This window comes from Osmerus eperlanus, chromosome 17, assembly GCF_963692335.1.
Source record: "Osmerus eperlanus chromosome 17, fOsmEpe2.1, whole genome shotgun sequence".
NCBI classification, from domain to species: domain Eukaryota; kingdom Metazoa; phylum Chordata; class Actinopteri; order Osmeriformes; family Osmeridae; genus Osmerus; species Osmerus eperlanus.
Window position 1 is genome coordinate 8,563,100 of NC_085034.1, and position 16,638 is coordinate 8,579,737.

At 43.1% G+C, this 16,638-nt stretch overlaps 1 protein-coding gene across 2 annotated transcripts; it reads right to left on the bottom strand.

Moving 5' to 3' along the window:
* Window positions 1-6,148: 6,148 nt before the first annotated feature.
* cradd (CASP2 and RIPK1 domain containing adaptor with death domain) lies at window positions 6,149-14,125 on the bottom strand. 2 transcript variants are annotated; one of them, XR_009932565.1, is made up of 3 exons: window positions 13,549-14,125; window positions 6,470-6,857; window positions 6,149-6,385 (listed from the first exon to the last, which is right to left on the bottom strand). XR_009932565.1 is itself a non-coding variant. In XM_062483177.1 (2 exons), exons 1-2 carry the CDS (start codon window positions 13,856-13,858, stop codon window positions 6,562-6,564), a joined length of 606 nt encoding a protein of 201 aa, XP_062339161.1. In that variant the 5' UTR covers window positions 13,859-14,125; the 3' UTR covers window positions 6,149-6,561. The 2 variants fall into 2 exon arrangements, 1 of the variants encoding a protein (XP_062339161.1); XM_062483177.1 differs by having other exon boundaries at window positions 6,149-6,857.
* Between the last annotated feature and the right edge of the window lie 2,513 nt (window positions 14,126-16,638).

Consider the following 16,638-nt stretch of genomic DNA (forward strand, 5'->3'; position numbering starts at 1 on the left):
TAGCCACTGCAGCGGCACACAGACGTCCTGGGGTCGGCATGCAAGTCAGAATTGAGGTTAGAAAACATTACAAACCGTTAAAACATTTTTAAAAGAAAGTTTCTAAATAGTAAACTTAGATCACAGATTGATGGTGCAGCAGTTAGGCTAATACATCAAACAGAAGATGGCGCTGTAACATCATAAAACGGTGGCTTCTTTTCTAGGCTACAGCTGTCTCATGTTAAAATCGAATTTAACCTCAACACTACAAAATATGAACCACTATCAACCACGGTAGCCTAATGTAGGCTAGGCGACATGAGCTTGAATGTCTGACCACAACCTAAAAGCACAGTTTGGATAGTCTCTGATGCCATTTATCATCCTCATAATATAAACATTGAAACAATGACATGCAACATCATACATCTTCTTTCCTCTATTCTCTTCCTCTACCCATCCACCTATCCTCAGAGGAATGCAGTCCCCATAGCAACTGCAATGACCACATTCCAGGACGCCCCCTTCGTGGAAAGATCAATAGTCTGCTGCATCTAAAGGCTCCAAGGACAGACTTCTGAGAAGTATAGGCGACATCCAGCTAGTGAGCTTCTGTGGAGACACTGACCAGCAGAGCCTTGTGAAGAAAGTGCTTAGGCTACCAGCGGCATTATAATCTGAGTTATGCGGTGTAGCCATACAGACATATATAACCTGCTGAAGGCTCGCTTCCAAATAGAAGGACTGCATTGAAACAATGACTGTGTGCCAAATGAAATACCCAACCCAGTATCACATACTTTCGTGAAATAGTCACAAAAAATAATCGAATATTTCGTGACATGCAATATGATAGGCTTTAGGAGTGGGAGTGTTTTTGTTGTTTTTGTTTCTTTTTTGTAAGATATGTATGTTAATGGGGTAGCCTCTCTCTCTCAAACTGAACTGCAAAGGCTCTACCTAAGACAGCTGATTTCAAGGCTACTATTCAGGTCTAGGCCTCCATTAGGGCCTAGACCTGAATAGTAGTAGCCTTGAAAAAGGAAAGGAAATTTTAGACTTAGGCTACAGTAGGCTATTGTCCCCAATAAAACACAGCAAGGCATTGTAGAAACGGTCTGCGACAGCTGTTAGCTTATTAAGTAGAAACCCTGACCTCGAATTTGCAACAGCCTGTTAGGCATGTTGTTAAAACGTTCGTTTTTTTCCAACCAATCTAACAGTTCATGGAAAGGCCAGACATGGGGTGTAATCAGGAGTCCGCTATCCCTGGAGCACCACTGTGGAAGTCCATATGCTCATCACTAAACGGTTTCAGGGAACTCGGCCGGACGTCTCTTACTGGGGAGAGGACTTTCACGGCCGTGGTTGACAGCAGGGATGGCCTGGGTCCAGAGAAAATGTAGCCTATCACCGCTGAGCAGGGCAGCTGCTTTCAATAACCTCCAAATCTGACCTCTAATTTCCACACGCTGGGTCCACTGACGGAAGGCTTCTGAGAACTAGCCCCCCGCTGCTCGCTTTCGGGTTCCGCAGTTATTCTCACTTGAAACTGTAATCATTTAACATGAGAGATCCACCTTCATTAAAACGTCATCTATCCAACTTTACCTTCATCTAAAGCGCATGACCACATCCTAAGAAACGTAACGTAGGCCTTCAGTGTAGTTCTGCAACCTTGTATTCCTAAACCGATGCTAAAGTTTAACGTGCATGTTTCAGTGAGCGTTTGTGTGAAGCAGTTGTCCGAATGTGCACTGCTCCACCGCTCTGAAGAAGCTATGATAAATCTGCACTTGCATCAATGCCTAAATATATCTTTGAGTGTGTGGGCGCGCGCACGTGTGTGTGTGTGCAGAAGAGAGAAAGAACATGCATCTTTTCCAGTAAGATACTTGATTATTTGCTGTCTATAAGAGCAGACAGTGTGTGCGTGTAGTTTGTGTGAGGTCACGTTGAAATGTGCGTATGTGAAAAACACTCGGCTCTCCCTGGGGTGTGTGTTTTTGAACTCTGAGTTTACTAAGAAGATATTCCCCCCCCTCTTAACTGTCACGCAAATGCAGTTATATTCACTTTACTGCTTCCCAAGACGTTTCCACCAACACATTTGTCTGACTGGATGAGGAGAGACATAGCCTATGAAGGAGCGGTACCCTGCGCACTGTCCAATTTTGATATGTGATGATGATGATGACCATCGCTATCACCGCCAGATAGCCTATGACATAAATAACGCGTAAACAAAAAAATCCACCAAGTTGAAAAATGAAGAGCAAAAACATATCTAATGTAGACCTAGTTTACAACTTTGTGGAAATACGCACGTTGCAGACGAGACAATAAATCACTTCAGAGCAGTTATAACACCTCTCGTTTGTCGGTCAACAATTTGGGTTCAGAGATTAGAGGGATTATATTGGTCGGATTATTGCTAAAACGTAAACATTTAATTAAAAATGAGACGGATAAAGGATGATTACATACGGGACCAACCACACATAGCCTGACACCAGCCAGATAAGGAATTCAGGCCAAAAGGAGGGACAAAAGCATCAATTAAAATAAGAATAAGCTTAGAAGCAAACAAATGGTTTTATACAACATGAAATTAAATCTCAGTCATAAATCATGGGTTACTGACCATAATTCTCTCTCTCTGTCTCTGTCTCTCTCTGTCTCTCTCTGTCTCTCTCTGTCTCTCTCTCTCTCTCTCACACACACAATCATTGTGTTTAAAAAAACGCCACTCTGTGTGACTGGTGACACAAGAGAACACAGAATTTGAATTCATTTCATAAAAATCTGAGGGGAAATTCTAACATTACTATGTAATGTATTACATTACTATGTATTACTAAGGTAATTCTGAAACGATTTGGTGTGTGTGAGGGTTTATTATTATTATGGTTGTATGAGTGTGTAAGAGAGAAATCTATCTCTGTGTCTCTCTCTGTGTGTGTGTGTGTGTGTGTGTGTGTGTGTGTGTGTGTGTGTGTGTTTAATACAGATGCAGCACAGCCAGCAGATCCCTGCTCGCTGGCCTTTTGCCACTTCCCTCTAATCAGGTTTCTGGGAAAGTCGTTTTCATTTGCAAGTTCTTTCTGGGGAACTGGCTAGGTAATCCTGCAGAAAATTCCTCCCTTCATCTCTGAACCTCCTTCAGCAGAGTAAGAAGACACCCTGCCCTAGGCTAAACAACAAGGCAACCCACTGTGGGGTGTGTTTGTGTGTGTGTGCTCACACGCATGGGCGTGCGCGAGCAAGAGGGAACTCGGAAGGTGCCCGGTGGGTTAGCGCATGATGTCATTATGGGGACCAGTGCATGTGCACGTGTGTTTACGCGTGGGGTCTAAGCATGTTTGCCACTTGATGACTGTTTTCATGTGAGCGTTTGTGTTTGAGGTCAAGTGTGTGTGTGTGAATATGTAACAGAGGCACGCACAGAGCGGTACTGAGAAGGCAGATGCTCTTCTGGGAAACAAGGCTCACAGCGGTGTGGGACCAGAAAACAAGCTTTGAAGGCTAAAGAGAAATTCATTTACATCCACTCTGCACTGTGACATATAAAGCAGTCTCCCTCTCCGATTATACACTTTGTCTCCACGTGACAGTCACCAATAGGCTTGCGCCTTCAGGTTACATAAACAGATTTTGAACCCAAAAAAATAACAGGCTTGAACGTTAAACAGCCTTTCTAAAGTCATATAAATCTATCATATTAGTCACGTCAATTTGAATGTGTGTGTGGCGTGTCTGTGTGAGCGCTTATTTAGTGCTCACGCCAAACACTTAAGGAGATTTTAAGATGTATTACAAACTATTTCTGCAAACTGCTCCACCCCTCCCCTCCCGGTTCCAAGAATTCAGCCCTGCTCCTTATGGCTCCTTGTGTTCAAGATGTAAAAATAGCCCACTGCATTGGGCAGATTAGAATGAATATCAGTACTTGGGGCCCGCTGACAATCTATTGCTACAGTAAACCGTACCAATTCCAGGAAACACTTTTTGAATTAGTGTTTTTTTTTTTTTTTAAACCACCATGGAGAAACAAACAGACAGGAGGTTGGGCGGGGGGGGGGGGGGGGGGGGAGGGGCATGCATTATGAAAGTATTATAAACAAACCACCAACAAAACCGCAGCTGAATAGATTATAACATGGGTCAGGGCTTAAATCCTGTCGAGCGAGCATGATTTAGTGTATGATTTGTAGAAGGACTCACAGTGGGAGCGGCATTATAATGGCATGATATACTTGATTTACTAAAGTGGGAATAACACAGGCTGATCGAGGGCCACTGAGGGCCTCGTAGATCCTGGAGAATGCGTGTGGTTTTGAAGATATGGTCCTGGGGAGGAGCTGCAGGAGAAGGGAGTGCAGGGAACACCACAGACACACTACTTAAAGGATGGACCCAGAGGAATACTTGCAGGGTGACAGCATTTGGGTGTGTGTTGCATTGTGGGCAGTTCTCACCGTAATGATAGGGTGTGGCTCTTCTACCTTAACCCTCGTGCTGCCTTCGGGTCACATGACCCAAAGGTTCATAACGAACCATCGTTGTGTTTACCCAATTTTACCCAATACAAAAACAAATAAAAATAATTTTCTTTTAACCTTCGCAATGTGGGGGGTCTGAGACAGCCCAACGGTTAAAAGAAAATGCTTCACTTTGTTTTTGTATGCGGTAAAGTTGTCGCAATACGACGGTGGGTCACACGGCTGATGGGTCAGAACGACCCGAAGATAACACAAGGGTTAACACACAAACAAACCCCCCGAGAAAAAAAGAAGCGCAATTTTACGGAAGCGACCAAAGATGATTTCAACGGTTTTCATGGGATTGCGTTCTCTCCGCGAGTGTCTCTCCCACGAAGGCCGCACACGCTCCCTGCAGCCCCTCTCACCCGTCCCCCTCTCTTTCTCCCTCAGCATGGGCCTCGTGTTCCGTTAGTCGAGCCGTTGTGCTCCCCCCGTCACAACTGTGTTTGTGTGAAACGGCGTGCGCGACAGTCTACTGTTCCCGAGCGGGATCCACTGGGTGGGGTCGTTCGGATCTTCCACCGAATGTGTCCTGAGACCAAACAAGCATTATGACATTTGACTGGATTCGCGGTACTTCCCCGAATGACCTACACCACAGGTCAGGTATCACCGTGGCCTTGTAATCAGATGACCACAAAAGGGCTTACACCCCAGGCGTGAGCTAAATAGCAAGTATGGCTTTCCAAGGGCTTAAGTAACGGAGTTCAGGTCAAGTGCTGATAGATTTAACCTTACTTCACCCTACTTCACTCCCAAACAGGCAGAGAGTGTGAGTGTGTGAGAGAGAAAGTCGTTGAGAGGGGTAAATGAGTGAAAGGAAACAACTAACAGTCTTCCTAAGCAAGCTTGCTGAGGGGTGACACAGAAATGTTTTTACGAAGAAATGAATGAATAGGCTAAAACAAACCCAGGTAAAGTATGGTTCGCCGTTCCAGCTTCACCCTACTTTCCAGCTTTTCTGTGTTTCTAGGCCAGGTATGAGGTGATGAAAACTAGACATCCTTCCCCTGTGGCAATTTGTGTGAATATGCCACGTTGTCTGTGTTAATGACACAGCACTGATCTAATTTTCTCAGAACGGCCTTGAAGTCTAGGAAATGCATTGTGATTGAACATCAAAGCTTTCCAGGAATTGGTATAGGGTTGGAATATGACATCTATTGTCAATCTACCAGCTGTATGACTCAAGATACACGGCAGGAGTACAAACTTAGTACAAAGTACAAAGTACTTCGTGAAGTTTCCAAAAGTTTTATTGGAATCATCAAAGTGTCAAACTCTCAAAATATAGGCATCACTTAAGATAAAAAATATTACAGAAAGATTAGTTAGTTCTCAGGTAAAGCAAGAACTGGGATCAATTTTTGAAGCCACAATGAAAGATTCAGGGGTGGTGTTTGAAAACATTACAAACGTACTGGGATTCCATGACTGACCACCTTAAAAGTGTTTGCCGTCAGAGACGTAGTGACAGCCAGACAGACAAAAAAAAACAAGGGGATTTTACCCAGCAGCACAGGTATGTTGGAATGCCAGAGAGAGAGAGAAAAAAACTGAGACACCACACAAATAAACTCTATCTCACACACATTTATTGAACATATCATGTACTCACTCAAAAAAATCACATTACAAATACGTGGTTTCCGAAAAAGCACCTTCCCTCCAGGCCTTCTCAGTCGGTAAAAACATAATAGCATCAGAAATTCACACCTATTAACCTAGTGCAAATACCTGCATGGTCTGATTGTAATCTCCTTAGCCCTGCTGCCCCTGTCGGGAACTCTGTCACTGCAGCAAGCAGGGTGGGGGCACCAAGACCTTACAGGCTCAGGGCAGGTTCGGATGGCTGCAGTCTAGAAAGGGGAAAATAGAACAGACCCAATTTCTCCATGGGTGGGGAGAGGGGGAAACGTGACCCTCTGGTATCTCTTACTTACAAGCAGGAGAAGGCCCCTAGTTATCCAGTGGTAGACCAGGCAAAGGTTGGAGGGTGAGGGTAGGGAAGGGGAACCCTATGACCTGCTGCACCTCACTGGAACACCTCCTCCAGGGCAGAGGGGTGGATGTCCGCTGCCCGAAGGCTCTGGAGCAGCCGGGCCACGGTGGCGCTCCGGCCCTGGGACTGTCTCCACTGGACCAGACCCGACAGGACCTGCCCCTGCACGCTCAAGGGGTGGTCGGCACGGCAACGGTACAGGGCCCCTGAAGACAGGCCCAGGTCCAGGAGGACAGACTCCCACTGCGGACCAAGCCGAGACGCCAGGCGGGACAGCTGTCTGTCGGACGGAACGTTCCGGAGAACCTCCTCGGGTAAGGTCCAGTAGGCTGGAAGAGGAGGATGAAGGTGTCAAGAAGGAATACAAAACAAAAAAGACAGAGGAAGGGAGGGGGGGAGGGACTGTTTACAAACAGCATTCCATGCTGAGACATTGGTCCGTTTTGTGTAACATTGTGAAACTCTAGAATTTAGTGGTGACAAATTGAGACAAAAAAATAAGACAATAAAACCCACTCCCAGATGTTGTCAACAGAGTAGGATGTTGCAATCCCTCTGTGATGACATCACAGTTTGTTTACTTATAGGTCTATGTGATATTGAGAGGATCTGTGTGTGTCTGTGAGGGAGAGAAAACACACGTGAAAACACATGTGTGTGTGAGCGTCAAACAAAAGCTGAAGGTCCGCGAGTGACCCTGAAATCTGTCAATGAGTGTTATGGGTTTTCAGTGTTGTTTTTTGTTGTTGTTTTGTTTCTACCTTACAGTTCCCCACTTAGGCCTGGTTGTGTAACTGCAGCCGGCCAAGGACACTCCTCACCTCTGTTCCAGGAAGTCATCTATATAATAAAGCGCAAACCCCTCAGTTATATCACATCCCCTTAATCAAGCACGAGTCAGGAGAGGGAGGGAAGCCTTTTTCTGCGAAAAATAAAAGTAGGCAAACGGACTTGAATGTACAATGCTTTCGAGTGCAATGTTCTATTTCAGTGCCAGACCCCGTAACGAGTCACCAGTGTGGCCTTCAGGAGGACTGGGTCAGGAGGAGAAGAGGTGACCGGGTTTGTGCTGCTGTGACATGCGGTGTTTGAAAATCTCTGGTGTTTGGGGACAGTCAGTAGTATGCTGTGTGTGTGTGTGTGTGTGTATAGTGGAGGGGTGATGGGGTGGGGGGACAAAGTCCGGCTCTGTGACTGTGTTCAGCTGGCGTGGAGGACCCAAGGGATCGTTGAGGTTGTTATGATCGGCGCGAATGGGGGAGGACAGGGGGTTTAGGGCATCATGGAGGCTGGGTGGGCAGAGGATGTGTGTGTGTGTGTGTGTGTGGGGGGGGGGGGTTTACTAGCACTGACATTTCCTCTGGCCTAACACCACCCCCCCACAGAAGTGGCACGCTTGCGAGTCAATCTGACAATTCACCCTGACAATAAATTTGGCTATGTCCGGTTTGCTGAAAATCTGTAGCCAAAGTCAATTGGTAAAAAACATCCTAAAATGTACTCTGAATAAACACAATTGTGAAATGTTGTTTGAAGTGGAGTGGATTGAACAAGAGCAGTTTCAAAATCCCAATAAATGTGTTCATGTTCTCCGCTTAGAGTTGAATCCAGTTTCAAATCTCTTAACCCTCGTGCTGCCTCCGGGTCACATGACCCAAAGGTTCATAACGAACCATCGTTGTGTTTACCCAATTTTACCCAATACAAAAACAAATTAAAATAATTTTCTTTTAACCTTTGCAATGTGGGGGGTCTGAGCTGTTAAAAGAAAATGCTTCACTTTGTCTTTGTATGCGGTAAATTTGTCGCAATACGACGGTGGGTCACAATGACTGATGGGTCAGAATGACCCGAAGATAACACAAGGGTTAATACAATTATTGCCCCCTGACTCAAATGTTTAAATCGGCTTTGTGAATACTAAAGCATGTATGACGTCAAAACAAGTAACCGTGGAAACGAACATAAGGTGAGGGATGTTATTGTCTAATTAAAAACATTGGCCTGGTATTTACTATTTAATCTCCACCTACCCTAACCCACTAATCCTTCTCTTAATACTCCACAATTCTGATCATTTCCCCAGCCTCCAAGGACCTTCCCTCTCCTGCTATTCTGATCCTTCAGACCAGAGCAGATTAGAGGGTCAAAGCTGGTCCAGGGTGTTTTAACTCGACTGTACCTCAAAATGTGTGTTTTTTGTTGTTGTTGCGTTTTAACACCCTGGTGACGAAACAAACACACGCCATGTGAGGGAGAAGGCGTGCCTTTGACATGCATTGCTAAGTCAGTCGCATCCCATGCTGGATCTCTTCCACGAAGGCTTAAAGGGAAAATAAGAGAGAACCTTAATTATCGCCTAAAGACTTGGACACTGGGGCAAGAAGGTCATGTGAGGTCAAGGTCTGAGTTGAGATTGTCCCAAACAAACAAGCAGAATCTTGTCACAGGGAACTCACACAGCAGCTTGGTCCTGGGATAGGATGTGTATTGTGTATCAGGAGGTTAGGTCTGAGTACAGCCGCCATTCTAAAGAACAGACCATTATTATTCTCTCTCATTACTGCCACTTCATTTATTACTTCATTTAAACTCTTCCTGGTACTGACAGGCATGCAACCAAGTACAGGAGTTTCGTTGTCACAAAAACTAACAGAGACCGAGGCAGAGGCCAGAGTACTCTAGGACCATGCCAGAACCATGGAAATGTGTTTTCGATAACAAAATAAAAACCTTTTGAACAGAAACCAGGAAATGGGTGTGGGCTGGGTCTGGTCTCTCTTAAAGAGGAATGGCTACATTAAAAAATTGCTAGCTTTTAGATTTAGTAGAAGGATGCATATGTCTGACTTAGGCTACCATTGCATTCCCTTGGAAATATTTGCATTAGGGTCAGTTAGCATTTGCTACCTTGCTAGGGTACAAAACACCCCCACGCAAATGTAATATTCAAAGAGTTTACTTTAATTGTCTAGTCTTTGTACTGTATTACCGTTAAAATCCCCCGTTTAATTTATTTATTGATTTTAAAAAAATCCATCCTAAGGGCAGTAAGATTCGAGCTAAAACAAGCACATCAAATAATTTAACCCATATGCTTGGCAGGAACGAATCAGTTTGTGTATTTAGAAAAACGGTTTGGTGTGGTAGTTCTGATGAGTTTTGGGGGATGGTTATGCTATGCTATGCTAACTCTAACTTTGATTTTCCAATGTGGCTGGAGGGGAGAAACATCTGCAGAAACGAACTACAAGTTGAAAGAAAAAACAAAAAGTATGTACCCAGCTATTGAGACTTTGACCTTTTGCAGCCATTTTAACAAGAAGACGCTCCTCCTGCCAAGATTCTTGGAAAGCACTAAACGGCGGTGAGAGCAAGGAGGGGGCCACCCCTGGCAACGGCCGCCAAGGAAAACAAGCGCAAAGTCCTGTCTGCTCCTGTATAAATTTATGACAGATAATTGGCAGGGCACACCTCCTCTCCTGGCTGTGGCAGCAGGGAAAGCCACAGCCCAGGGTCCAGTGAAGACGCAAGCTTTCAACTCTGCGATGATGAGAGACTTGGGTTCAGATACAGACGGCAATCTCATGCTCTCCTGACCCAGGTCTTCCACAGAGGAGATAAAGAGCCATCTTAAAAATATATGGCTGCTGATGATCATCAGGTCTATGTCACCATGGAAACAAGGGTTTTTTACATGAGAACCATGGTGTGTATGTTGAAAGCTAAACTTAGGCTAATCCGTATAGCCTGGCTGTATAGCACAGCCATTGCCATTGGCTTTGCTATAGCAAAGCCAAGAGGCCAGTGACCTTTGTGCTAAGGGCAGTAGGATTCAAGCTAATCACTTAACACACAGATGCTTGGTGGGAAAGAACTTATGGAGAAAATAAAAAAAGAATGAAAGAGTGAGGTCCATCATTGTTGCCAAGACAACGTGTCCTCTTTTGCCATCATGGGATTATGAGGAATACAAGAAAGACACATACACACATAATATAATTTGCATAATTATTCTAAGATGTTTTATGAAAGGCTTTCCTTCACAGGCTAAATTATACTTTTAAGTGAATCAGTCTTTATCTCCAATCCAACATCCTTACTTCTAGGAAATTTGAATGAGCCTTTTCTTTGCTTCTTTTCTGCCAAAAATCTCTGGGGAAGGAGCCAGCAAATGGTTTTCATTACATTTTTCCTAGAAAGGAGGATGTTGTGAGTACATGTCTGACCTCGTCGCCTGTGCTGGGAATGGATGCTAGTTTAATGGTAAGTGGGTCTGAAACACAGTCACAGTCTCTCTCTGTCTCTCTCTCTGTCTCTCTCTCTGTCTCTCTCTCTGTCTCTCTCTCTGTCTCTCTCTCTGTCTCTCTCTCTGTCTCTCTCTCTGTCTCTCTCTCTGTCTCTCTGTCTGTCTCTCTGTCTGTCTCTCTCTCTCTGTCTCTCTCTCTGTCTCTCTCTCTGTCTCTCTCTCTGTCTCTCTCTCTGTCTCTCACACACACACACACACGGTATATGTTGTGAGCTGTAACTCACACAGTTTTCGTTCAGCTCCATTGTTTTGAAGAGAATGTGTTAAAGGGGTCATTGTATAGGGTATTTCACACTGTTCCTTAAAGGAGTCATTGACTGCAAAACCGAGTTTACCTTGTCATAGTTGAATAACGACAGTTCAGGGAGTCAGGTGGCTGAGCGGTTAGGGAATCGGACTAGTAATCTGAAGGTTGCCAGTTCGATTCCCGGCCGTGAAAAATGACGTTGTGTCCTTGGGCAAGGCACTTCACCCTACTTGCCTCGGGGGAATGTCCCTGTACTTACTGTAAGTCGCTCTGGATAAGAGCGTCTGCTAAATGACTAAATGTAAATGTAAAATGGACATACAGTGAACCTCAAGTCCCATTGACACCTATTTCCTATAAAAATCTCACAATTAAAAAATGTAGCTTTAAAACGGTCTCTTTCCAAAAAGCAATATTTTTTGGCTCTGGTCTGTACCTTTGTCACGCCCCAAAATTTAGATCTCAGACACTAGTTTAGCTGCGCGCTGCTCTGTGTACTTCCACGGGAATTACAAAGAAAGTTTGGAAGTTTAAAGGAAGGATTTAAACACAAGCCGCTGTTGCTGAAAAGAGGTGCTGTTCCGACCGTATGCTCATCACAAACGCAAGCTGTAAGTATGACTTTGTCGCTAACAGTTATTAGCAAGGCTAACGTCTCCTGTATCTAGCATAGGTAGAATGCTAAATATGTTTCAAATACACATCAACATACCTTACTTAGCAAATGACTCTAGCTAGACTAGCTGTTAGTTGGCATTAGAAGGGAAGCTTACAAAAAGAAATTGCCAGAAAACGAATAGCCGTTTAGCCCATTGCTAACGCCTGTCTAGATTATCTATTGTAAGAACTGGAGAGGCAGGTGCTCTTTACATGGCTACAGTCTAGGTGTTTTCGCCATCTACCTGTTCTTGCATTCCTTGCAAATCAGCGTTAATAAAAAGCAGATGAGATAGAGCTAGCTAGTGTAGCTAAATTGACATTTTCTCGTTGCTTTATCGGTGATTTAGAAGACTGTACTGTTCAAACTAGCTAAGAACATTAAATGTAGCGAACTAGCAAGCTTGTCTAAAGACACGTTAGTATGCTAGCGCAGCTAGCCTAGAATACTGTATTTATTAGATTAAACGCCGCCCTCAAATAAACGCTGCACCAAAATTTAACATTGTGTAATAAACGCCGCAGCATTAAATCTAAGAAATACGGTATTTCATTTTCCTGATTGTGTTTCATTCAAGTAAATAACCAGTGTTGTCATATACATCTACAATTCGCGACGCATGTTTGGCTATGTTGCTTCTTTGCTCTGCAGCAAATATTTGGAGACCTTAAGGAACAATGTGAAATACTCTATAAAATCAGTCAATTACCCCTTTAAGGTCTCCGAATACGGTATGTAACATTGGTTGGGCTGAAAATGGCCTGGGTGCTGTTCTATGTGCCCTGAGGCACCCTGTGAAATAGCCCTAGTATAAAACAAGAGATTTGCTCCCTTTTATGGCATGCTCATGAATATATAGATGAGCTGCGCGCTGATTGGTTGGTTTACAACGAGTGAAGCTGCGGAGCAAAGAGCAACATAGCCAAACATGCATCGTGAATTGTAGATTTACATGACAACACAGGTTATTTATCAGAATGAAACAGTCAGGAAAATGAAATAACGTTCGCCCCATTGCCAATAAACTAAAACATCACACATTCTACCTATGCTTGAGATACAGGAGATGTTAGCATTGCTAATAACTGTTACCGACAAAAAACATAGCCAACTTAATAGCTTAGGGTTGTGATGAGCATACGGTCGGAACAGCACCTATCTTTAGCAACAGCATTTTAGCAAATCCTGCTTTAAATTGTTCAAGGTTTTCAACTGTCTTTGGTGAAATGGTTTGAGCAAATGAATAATTGAGTGTTGAACTTCACAGGGATCTTCTTATAGACAAACATCAGCCATGCCCATCGAGTGTTTGGTTCCTTGGGAAGACTATGAAAAGTGTCAGCATTCCCTGTACAGCCTTGAACACTGCATTTACGATTGTGGTTCATTTTCAATATCCTTGAAAAATCTCCAAACTTTCTTTTTTGTCATTCCTGTGGAAGTACACAGAGCAGCGCGCAGCTAAACTAGTGTCTGAGATCTAAATTTTGGGGCGTGACTAGAGCCAAAAAAGGTGGAGCCACCGAACTGAGTCAGTTCAGTGGCTTTTTATAAACTGACCGTTTTACAGCTTCATTTTTTAATTGCAAGATTTGCATAGGAAAGAGGTGTCAATGGACTTTGAGGTTCACTGTATGTCCATTTTACCCACTGAACTGTCGTTATTCAACTTTGACATGGTAAACTCGGGTTTGCAGTTAATGACCCCTTTAAACATATTAACTGAAATACCCAGGCTGATTAGACTGTCAGGCAATGCCCTGTTGCATGCAGACGAATACATTGGCTAAAGAATATAAGCCTCACTTGTTAAACTTATCTCATGTGCATTTGTGTCCAGATCTTGGAGTAGTTTGTCTTTAATCCAGATGAACTCCTCCTCCAGAGACTGCAAAAAAGTGTCAAAAGCTCGCGGGCCTCGGGTGGGGAGGATATCCAGCAGTCTCAGTGTCTTCTTCTTGTTTGTTATTTGGGCCTGTATCTCTTCTACGTGATTTTCTGTTAAAATATTTTCTTGATAAAGAAAATGGATGATAGTGTCGCCAATTAAAAGTTGATTCGACAAGTCTAGGCGATGTTTTCTCAGCACTTCTTTATGTGTCTGGTCCATCTTCATGAAGCGAGACCTCGAAATACTGATAGTGTAGGATATCGAAAGAACAGCTTACTTGACTTTTCAATAGCCTTTTATTTTTGTTCTTGACTTTAGGACGTGGACTATTAGCCAAACCATTACACAATATGTCGTGTGTAAGCTGTCAGCTATCATTCTTCGGTACTCGTTCAAGTAGTAGACTAGTAAAGTCGCTGGGAATCTTTCTTGAATTTGTTTGCCGACAGTAACCTACGATCGTATTTACATTTCGTAAAGGGTCTGCTCAAGTAATGTCCGTCGAGAAACGTGACTCCCCGGAACCATTATTGGCTGAATTTATAATAGTCTTTTAAAGGTCGTCACGAAAAGTTTACATGCATATATTAATGCAAATGATTGGAAAGATATTGAAGGAAACGAGTGGGACAGCAAATTGGCAATACAGTTGCAAATTGAGCTTTTAACACACAAAAGATCCTGTCTGCGAACACTATTTTTCTTCGACATCAACCAAAAGTTGTCGATTTTAACTTTAGTTTTTCATTGTTGTATTTACAGACAATATAATTTGTTTGGTTTCTATAGATAAAATTGAGCGGTAGGCTCGCAGAAAACTGTTAAGTTGGAGTTGGAAAAAAGTTGACCTGCATGTGATAAGCTTAAAGTTGGAGAACAGTCTAGCGAAATTAAAGTGAGAGTTAACCCAGACCTGTATGCTATCTGATCTACTACTTTGTGTGTCCCATTAGCTCAATACACAGGAAAATATTATGTAAAGCCGATAGGTCTACCTAAACCTCATACATCTTTGCTCCAATACGATAGCATTAAAAGCTATGGCTAAAAGTTTGTAAGCTACTTTAACATGAAAGTTTATTGATAGTTGATCCTAACGCTGAAACAAAGCCAAAGGATGCCTAGGGTCACTCTTACATAGGCATCATCCCACAATATTCAGAGTGTCTGAAAGATTAGATAATATCACGATAACTCTGACTGGCTCAACCGTCCTTTTGTCCAGGATGGCAGTTATCAGGGAAGTTGTTTTCATAAAAGCCTACAGTGTTAGGATACTGTATTTGACTCTCAAATGGGAATGAGGGGAAAGTAAACCAGTTGGACAGGACACAGGAAAGGTTGGAAATTATTTGCAAACACCTCTTAAAGCCTCTTACAATACAACACAGACATACACTTTACTGTGGAAGTATGTGATGATATAACTTTTGCACTCAGCACTGATATCCATTAGCAAAAGTAATCAGTGCAGACGTACACTATATTGCCAAAAGTATTCACTCAGCTATCCAAATCATTGAATTCAGGTGCACAAAGCCAGGGCCATAAAGACATGGATGAGTGAGGTTGGTGTGGAAGAACTGGCCTGCACCCAATCCAACCCAACCCAGTCCTGACCTCAACCCAATAGAACACCTTTGGGATGAATTAGAGCGGAGACTGCGAGCCAGGCCTTCTCGTCCCACATCTGTCTGACCTCACAAATGCACTTCTGGAAGAATGGTCAAATATTCCCATAAACACACTCCTAAACCTTGTGGAAAGCTTTCCTAGAAGAGTTGAAGCTGTTATAGCTGCAAAGGGTGGGCCGACATCATATTAAATCCTATGGTTTAAGAATGGGATGTCACTCACGTTCATATGCATGTGAAGGCAGACGAGTGAATACTTGTGGCAATATAGTGTATCTTGGTGCCAGTAATTGTTAAATGGATAACCTTACTGAAATAACATATACAAGCTTGTAATGGCTTTGAAAGAGCTTAAACTCAACAAGCAAATGTTACCTCAATGTTATTTCTCTACAGACAGTATCAGATTACTGTCTAGCAGCTTTCACTAAGCACCCTGTGCTTCACCCTGTGCTTCACCCTGTGAGTAATATGGCATAGCTATCAGCCCAATGCATCATAAAGCATAAAAGTGTAGTGAAATGCATTGTTTCTTGATTTTGAGGCCTGCTTGGCCTGATTAGGAAGAGATTATGGATCAGTTTTAGAAAAAGACTGGATACTAGATCAGCTTTCTTAACCCAAGACATGTAGATAATAAAAATCCCTATGTAGTAGAATGTTCACTGGACAGAAATTACTTGTAGTTGTCTACTTTAGTTAATTGTGTCCTAATATGTGAAAAAGGGTGATATTTCATACATATACTTTTAATTATGACATCAGACATTGTGTCCCAACTCGATTTCTATATAGCAATTTAAGATAGCTAGCATTCCTATGTTTTGACAGCCAATATTAGAATGTTGTCATTTTCAGTGTCTGCATGTGGACATCGATCTCTATTGACTGATGACCGTGGTGATTCTCCTAGTAAAGTCTAGAATGTTTGGTATCACTGTGTTGTTCTAACTTCCTGGTATCAACTCCTGTTGTTCTATCTCCACCAGAGCATGGGTCTGTAGAGCAGCCATACAGTCACAGAGAAATATATTCAGCAGTCAGACAGTAAAGTAAAGGAGTTGGCGATGGGCAGTAGACCTCCTCAACAAAGCAGTTGATTCAGGTGCAAACAAGCTTTACATACCCTATTTGTTCGAATCGTAAATGGTTTGGTGATTTAGCGTGTCATGTACGTACCAATCTAACTGAAGTATAGACCACGTACAATGACAATGAGAAGTACCACATCAACACGTGACTGGGCAGCTGTATTGTTTGGAACTTAAAACAGCCTTTCGGAAGCCCATCCAAAACAGGTTCTTATCAAAACCTATAATTAGCGGAAGTGGGATTCTCAGAAGAAGAACCTGTGAACAGAGAGCTGCAGTA

Coding starts and splice junctions, on each gene's coding strand:
- cradd (XM_062483177.1), bottom strand. CDS start 13,858: ATGAAGATGGACCAGACACATAAAGAAGTGCTGAGAAAACATCGCCTA. Junction 6,858..13,548: donor ACATGAGATAAGTTTAACAA/GTGAGGCTTATA, acceptor CTCCTCTTCCAG/CCTACTGGACCTTACCCGAG.